At 40.0% G+C, this 8,045-nt stretch overlaps 1 protein-coding gene across 3 annotated transcripts; it reads left to right on the top strand.

Annotated features, from left to right (window-relative positions):
- Positions 1 to 2,428: 2,428 nt before the first annotated feature.
- Positions 2,429 to 7,428, top strand: LOC124302510 (fibrillin-2-like). Of its 3 annotated transcripts, none has more exons than XM_046758755.1 (6): positions 2,429 to 2,580; positions 3,215 to 3,308; positions 3,401 to 5,793; positions 6,634 to 6,803; positions 6,930 to 7,070; positions 7,264 to 7,428. In XM_046758755.1, exons 1-6 carry the CDS (start codon positions 2,474 to 2,476, stop codon positions 7,320 to 7,322), a joined length of 2,964 nt encoding a protein of 987 aa, XP_046614711.1. In that variant the 5' UTR covers positions 2,429 to 2,473; the 3' UTR covers positions 7,323 to 7,428. The 3 variants fall into 3 exon arrangements, with proteins under 3 accessions (XP_046614711.1, XP_046614710.1, XP_046614709.1); XM_046758754.1 differs by having other exon boundaries at positions 6,930 to 7,082; XM_046758753.1 differs by having other exon boundaries at positions 6,930 to 7,082; positions 7,244 to 7,428.
- Positions 7,429 to 8,045: the final 617 nt, after the last annotated feature.

The following is an 8,045-nucleotide window of genomic DNA, read 5'->3' as shown; positions in this document are numbered from 1 at the left end:
TTAGTCATTTTGTAGTTCCGACAACTGTTTTCGTTAATCTGGATGCCGGCGATCAAAAACTCTACATTCTTTTCCCAAAATCGTGTCATTTCTCACCTCACGATTAGTACTGAGTAAATCCAAAGGGGTTAGCCTTACTTGTATGAAAAAAAAATTCTTCGTCCCAGAATCTATTTGAATGATTCTTTATAGACTAATTGGATCCTTAGGATTACGAAAAACAATAGCAAATGGCCAACAGTTGAGGAAGTACAAGAATAGTTCGGTAAAAATTTTTTCTCTATTCATTTCAAAAGAGATTACGTAAAATATAGACAATACAATCCATGCATCGTACATCGTATCCTGCAAAGGCGTGTTGCACGTGCGCGCAGGCCGAAGATCAAACTATATCTCGAGATTGTGATAAAAATATCTTATATAACATTTTTCATACTCTGCTAAAGATAATGTTTACTGCACACATATTTCCACGCAGAGTAATTAGATATTTTACGTAATGTTTATTAAAATTTCTGTAGTCCTCTTTGTCCTTCACTTCAATTCTGTTTGTCAATCTGTTTAATCACTACACGCTGACAACCGAATACTTTTCCTAGAATCAAGGTACATTGAAATTTGGGATTTTTCTTTCACACCTTTCAGAGAGCCTAACGCAAATTCAATGTATTTTGGGCCGTAACCTTTGATTCGTTGTTCACAACATAAACCTTGCTTTGTTTGCTAGTTCTGCTGACGATTCGGACTCTCAGAAATGCAAAACGGGCATCTAGAACAACAAAGGACCAACAGCTGAAGGAAGACTAAGAAGGTTCCTCGTTGTTTGGATGTTGCTCTGGGTCCGTTGCTCGCAACGTATTCGGACTGCGCCGAATCGATTTTTATCGCAAAAATCCGTCGGTATAGTGAATTATAGATTTAATACCAGCATTTTTCAAAATCGTCGAAACTTTTATCAAAAATCCAAAGGGGTTAGCTTTACTTTTTTATTGGGCAATAATTTTCAGCAATCAGATCCATTCCAAATAATATTGATGATGGCAACAACAACAGTGACAACAACTACAATTATTATTCTTATTATGATTCTTATACCTGATGCTTATGTTAACCTTGGACATACTTCTAGAGTGTTTAAGGGCTGCCTAGGCAAGCATTTTGAGGCAAAACACCCATGGTCGGCAACTGATCCTAACGGCTGTCGAGAACTTTGAAGGATTTGGTACCGCGCGCTTGTTCGTAGTGTAATGAATCAGATGTGACTACTTTCGACACAATGTTTACTCAGCCGTAGATAACAGTATGAAATTCTTGTGTGAAGTCAACAAAACAATAAACATGGCAATAAAAAAAATAACAAATCAATTTTCAGTGCTTATGAAGAAAATTTGAAAAAGTTATGGAAAACGAAACGCCCAAATGCAGAGTGTATCAAAAAGTCATTTGATTTTGATAAAACCTTATGTTACACGATTTTTTGGGTCACTGATTACGAATCTGAAGTCAACATTCGAAAATTCAAAATGGCGGAACCGATATGGCGAATTGACAAACAGAACAGCAAAAAAAAGTGTTGAAAAAGTTCTCTAAAATTTTTTGGTGTGTATTAAGTTAGTTTAAAAATTGGCATCTGGATTATCATGGTAGACTAGCAGAAAATGCTTTTGTCGTGGAAAAGTACGAATCTCGTCCTGTTGTTTACATGTGCTATTTTTGGAATAAGTAAATAAATGAATATTACATGTTTTCAGAATTAGAAATATTTCAGGGCCCAAGTGGAACCAAAAATTCTGCAGTTGTTACCAAAATAGTAGTTTAATAAATACAAAGCTGAAGAAAAAAAAAATGTGGAACGCTGGGGGTCCCAGCATAAATTGCAGGGTTATAGATCTAAACAGACTTTGACCAGTTATTCTAGAGAGCGAACGGAAACTCGCTGATGACTAAAGACAGAGTATAAAGATCACCAATGAGTTGTTGTCTGCGCACAGGCTACAAACACTTGCCGTAGATATTAGAGCGGATATCCGTTGAGCTCTACTTTTTTCATAATTTTTTTTTTTTTCAGATGTATTTCTGTTTCGGATCTTAGATCAGGTATCGGCTGTCCACACAATGGGCTTGAATAAGATCTCAGTATTTATGGCTGACGAAGAATCAGCCAAGACTGCTATTGAACACAAATCGATCATGTAGATCGGCATGATGACCCGAAAGAAACACTAGTTTTTTACGATAGTAGCTAAAAAATGTTATAAAGTTTTCAATTTTTCTGTTGACTCAATTTTTTGCAGTGTAATTGCTCATGCGGGTAGTTGAGAATATGCGCTAAAGCCTGCGTCCGGCTTTTTTGATACTGGCATCTCCGCGACAGGACAGATAAGGCCAGATCAAATGAAGCCCTGTCAGTCTCAATGCTCATCTTCAGTTGGAAGTAATTCTCGAAGCTGTTGAGTGAAATGAAAGAACTGCGATGACAGTACGGGTTATTTTTTGTATACTAGCAATGCTAGTTGCTCTTATTCTGCAGGTGTATTCATTAAGCGGGGGCAATAATGCAGTGTGTCGTACTTCGGAAAGGTAAGATGTATTACCATATCAAATATGACTCTGTAATTGTCAAAGATTAGCTTCTCACTCTCCCGTAGTTGCCGTACATGAATTCAGAACTGGCAAAATGGTGGGCTTTAAGCAGGTTCATCATCTGCGAAATACGCTTGATCTTGTATTCGGTTCAGTTGGTTCAAAAGAAAAATCCAATCTCAGCATTCGAGAAGATGTTTCAAAAAAAGAAGTCACTTCTTAGTCGAGAAAATCAATTCAACCTATGGGCAAAAGTGAAAAAATGAATAATGGTGATAAAATTTCCGAATAAATCATAGCAAGTGTGACGAGTACCGTAAAATCAATGAGAGAATTTTCGAAAATTGAGGAAACTTGTTTTGAAGATATCAAAGTTTCAAAACACTTGGTATGTATTCTCATTGGGAGAAGCTTCTTCGATTACGGCACAAGTTCTGACAATGAGTTGAGTTTACTTGCAAATGATCTCTTTCAAAATTCATGAAACTTCAACGTCAACTTGTTCTTATTAAGATTCATTAACGAGTGGGTTTTTGAAAATTTTTTCACCATATTTGCTTGAAGCGAGAAACCTTCTGTGACTACGTTGCACACGGTTCATAATATTGTAATCACGTTGTTCTTTTCACAGTCGATGGGCGACTCGTTCGGTTTCATACAGTGAGTCCTACAGAGGATGTTTTTTATGGACTTGCACGAAGTATCGAACGAAGTGGAAAACTGAGGTGAGACCAGCTTTCAATTATGGCAATGTTTCTGATTAACCTAACCTTTACAAAAAATTGTAGTCAACTATGTATTTCTTTGTCTATCGCAGTGGTATCAGGCATGGAGTTCAAGGGACACGTGCTGCTCAGGTTATTCGCAAAGGTGGGGTGATTGTGAGCCGATCTGTTACACAACTTGTGAGAATGGCTACTGTGCAAAACCGTACACATGTGCGTGTAATTATGGCTATCAGTTAGTTGACAACAAGTGTATTCCGGTGTGCAATAAGCCTTGCGTACATGGCAAGTGCGTTAGGCCAAATACTTGCATCTGTGATTTTGGCTACAAATTGAAGACCGACGGACACACATGCGAGCCGGAGTGTCCCTCTGGGTGTGAAAATGGATGGTGCGAGAAACCGAACGTCTGTGCATGTCATTCCGACTATCAAAGGAACAACGAAAACAAGTGTGAACCAGTGTGTAAAGAAGGTTGCGTTAACGGATACTGTGTAAGCCCCGAGGTCTGCTCCTGCAACAGCGGCTTCCAGGTATCTCGGAACAACACCTTTGTCTGCGAACCAACATGCAGTAAGCCTTGCATATTTGGAAAATGCACAGCACCCGAAATATGCACCTGTGATGGTGGCTACGAATCGAGATTGGACGATAACGTGTGTGAACCTGTTTGTTCTTCTGGATGTGAACACGGATGGTGTGAAAGACCGAACATATGTGCCTGTCATTTGGGATACGAGATAACTGATATGAATACGTGTAAGCCCACTTGTAAAAAAGGCTGCGTCAACGGATACTGTGTAATCCCCGAGGTCTGTGCCTGCAACGAGGGTTTTGAGCTATCCCAGAACGATTCTTCCGTATGTGAGCCTAAGTGCAGTGAGCTCTGTATATTCGGTTACTGTTCAGCTCCTGACACGTGTACTTGCAACAATGGCTACATACCTACTTTGAATAAATTTGTATGCCAACCAGCATGCGAATCTTCTTGTGATCACGGTTGGTGTGAGGCACCAAATCTCTGTGGCTGTAATGTTGGTTATGAACGAAATGAGAACAACGAGTGCCTTCCAGTGTGCCAACGGCCGTGTAAAAATGGGAAATGTGTAGCACCTGACATCTGTGCTTGTGAGCCTGGCTTTCGGTTGTCCCAGGATGATCAATTCGCCTGCGAGCCCAAGTGTAATGAAGCATGCATATTCGGGCGCTGTACTGCACCTGACACGTGTACTTGCAACGATGGATACGGATTAGGTTTGAGCAAATTCGTTTGTGAACCGATATGTACGACATCTTGTGATCACGGTTGGTGCCTCGAGCCAAACGTCTGTGGATGTGACTCTGGATATGAAAGAAGTGAAGATAACGAATGTCTTCCGGTGTGCAAGAGTTTGTGCGTGAACGGAAAGTGTGTGGAACCAGATACCTGCGTCTGCAATGACGGCTTCGAAGAATCCCGAAATGACACCTTCGTCTGCGAGCCAAGATGCAGTGAGCCCTGCACATTTGGAAATTGCACAGCCCCTGAGACTTGCACTTGTTTTGAGGACTATCGATTAGGAGCCGACAATTACACTTGCGAACCAATTTGTTACGAACCATGTGAAAATGGGTACTGTGTTGAGCCAAACGTCTGCGGGTGTAACCCTGGGTACATTAAGACCAGTGCTAACAAGTGCGATCCGATCTGCGAGAGGCCTTGCGTCAACGGAAAATGCACTGCTCCCGATAACTGCACCTGCAACGAAGGCTTCCATCGCTCCCAAAATGACGATGACTTCACCTGCGATCCTATCTGCAATGAGACCTGCATTTTCGGAAGCTGTACAGCCCCCAACACGTGTTCCTGCGACGAAGGCTACAAGCTTACCCCCCAGTCAATATACGTTTGCAAACCAATATGTCCCAGCGATTGCGATCACGGCAAGTGCGTGGCACCAAACTCTTGCGATTGCGACACTGGTTATATCGGGTACCTGGAACTTGTGTCAAATACGTCAATGTGTAAGCCTTGGTGCGATGATATTTGCACTAACGGGACATGCACCGCACCCTACACGTGCACCTGCGACCCTGGCTTTGAGTATAATTCGAATACAACAGACTGCGACCCGGTATGTAACGACCCTTGTGTTAATGGATTCTGCGAGAGTCCGGGAACCTGTAGTTGCCTCGAAGGGTATACCGATTCCACGGAAAGCTCGAGTATCTGTGAACCAATCTGCGAAAGCTGCGTGCATGGAACCTGTGTGGCGCCTAACGAATGCGTTTGCAATGACGGATTTGAAAGTAGTAAGTCGGAGAATGGAACATGCGAGCCCACTTGCAAGCCTGGGTGCGTTCACGGATTATGCACTATCCAAGGATGCAACTGCTCATATGGCTGGGATGGAGATTTCTGTAACAAACCATCACTGTGTATTATCAATGAATTCACTCAGGTTTCTACCACTTCCTACTCTGTAGCTTCGACTGAAGCAGTCAGGTGAGCATCATGTTTATAATAAACAGTTAATACACTTCCGAACAATGGAAAAAAATGAAGCCAATAGAAGAAAAGTTTCTCAATTTCACAGCTGCAGTTTCATTAAAAATTTCATCCAAATTAAAGTATGACGTTGAAACTAGTTCCAAAAATCTCCGAGACCGGTGATTTTTGCCCAAAATCTATTCAACCAAGATTTCTTCTTCCAAAATAACGGGAACAACCAAAAATTCATGAACTGGTCCTTCGTGGTATGTTCGATGTTTGTTCTGTGTTGTCTATTTTGATTTCACGTATCTATAAATCTTTGTGGAATACGATAGCGCCTAGTCAGATGGATAATATTAACTTCGCGTCATTATCGGCTGAAGTGTAGAACCCAAACTATGATTTCAATTTTTGATGAGTTTACTGCTCTGGACAGATTATTTTACACTTTTCTTTGCGTAGCAGTTCACCTGAAACGTGTAAAACATTTTTATGACAACTCTATTTTATTCACTCAAAATAACACTTAAAAGAGTTGCTAGTGATTGCCACCAGACAAAAGTTACGAATTTTTTGTTCCTCAGTACGTCAGTACGTGAGACATCTAAAGATCCCAACTTTCATGACAATTTCATTGGTATTCTGCATTTTTAGCGTCGTGTGATTCATTAAAAAATATCGAAATCAAATTTGAAATCAGTGGCACAGCGTTTCAAACTCATAACTTCATTGCAGAAGATGAAAAGAAATACGTGTTAACCTATGCTACTTTGGCATATCGTACATTCTGTTACCATATTACATCGATTACGCAATGCTGAGTAAAATTATCATGTTACCGTTGTGATACAGTGTTATGACCGATCTTTGGAATTATGATTGGACCGATTATACAACCGAAAATGCTCCAGTAGAATGGCAGGGGCCCACATGTCGCTCCGAATGCATTGACCAACTCAATCGGACGTTTATCAACTTGACCCTATCTACTGCTGATGCGACGTATCATTACATTCCTATTGGTTTGTGAAGTATTCGAATACCAGTTCACTAATAATTTTGTTGTACTCAAGCTTTAGTCTTTAGCAATTGTTAATCTGTTTTCTTTTCGACTAATCAATTTGTACACAAATCACCTATATTTTCAGACTCACCGTGTAACCTCATCGCAGAAGAGTCAATCTTTGTCGATAAATATACCATCATGATTGGAGCCGGGTTAGGAGTAACGTTGCTCATTATTGTCGTCACCGTTGTCTACGTTGTGAGAAGAAAACGGAAAGCGAAAAGTATGGCAATGCGTAAGTTCACCAATAGTCTATAAATTATACTTCTAAAAATTCACGAAAATCTGAAGAGATAAGCTCATTATTATTTCACAAGTCACGTACGAAACTCTCGCCGAATATTTCAAACGTTGAAAACCAATTATCCACAATTTTTCATCACCAATCGAAAACAGTCGATTTTCTTTGCTTTCAGATGAATCATTGGAATGCATCGGCGGCGTTTACGTTGAAGAAAATCCAATTTATCTGTGATGAAGGAATTCTCTTACAAATGAGTGCTTACTGATTATGAATATATTTTGCTGAGATTTTTGTAGAATTCACTATGAAATATGATACACAAACTGTACTGTGAAAAGTTGATCACCTATCGAAAGTTGTTATAAATAAGTGCCAACGATTTCATAGCAGTGTTCGTGACAAACTGAAGAAAGGTGATTAGTATTATTAGAACGGCTTATGGCTGACACGGGAAATGTCTAATATAAACGAATCAATGAGAATGAGAACGGAAATGGCTTACATTCGTGAAGCAGTTTTACTCTAACTGATTCTATGAGTGGACAAAAATTTTATGAACCGGTACTTTAATCGTTACTTCACGCATCATCCTCTTTATTTACTGATAGGCCTCGTTATTTGCTGATTGCAACCCTTGGGTGACAGCTTAAATCCGGTATCTCACCAATAATACTTTAATTACTCGAAAACCATATTCAGACGCTTTTTTTCCCTCCAAGACTTATTCATAGAATCTTTATCGACAAGTTGGGCTTGCATCCCGTAATCACTGTACACTTCTCCATATCCCGTGTGTGCAATAATATGATATAAGCTGTACTATTTTTGCATTTCCTTCACGTTGTTGGCGCATTTCATTATTTACGCAGTATTCACCGCGTTGCGATAGCTACTTTATCGCCGAACTTCCGGAGTAGGATTGGAACAATTACACAACAATATGTGATCGACGGG

The sequence above is a fragment of the Neodiprion virginianus genome, chromosome 4 (genome assembly GCF_021901495.1).
Source record: "Neodiprion virginianus isolate iyNeoVirg1 chromosome 4, iyNeoVirg1.1, whole genome shotgun sequence".
Classification (NCBI taxonomy): Eukaryota; Metazoa; Arthropoda; class Insecta; order Hymenoptera; family Diprionidae; genus Neodiprion; species Neodiprion virginianus.
The sequence above is the reverse complement of the archived record's forward strand: the minus strand, read 5'-3'. Positions and strand labels throughout refer to the sequence as shown.

Bases quoted from the DNA above. Each gene is read 5' to 3' on its own strand.
- LOC124302510 (XM_046758753.1), top strand. From the start codon at position 2,474: ATGACAGTACGGGTTATTTTTTGTATACTAGCAATGCTAGTTGCTCTT. The intron at 3,309-3,400 runs GTGAGACCAGCT...TGTCTATCGCAG, and splicing joins GAACGAAGTGGAAAACTGAG to TGGTATCAGGCATGGAGTTC. The intron at 7,083-7,243 runs GTAAGTTCACCA...AATCGAAAACAG, and splicing joins AGCGAAAAGTATGGCAATGC to TCGATTTTCTTTGCTTTCAG.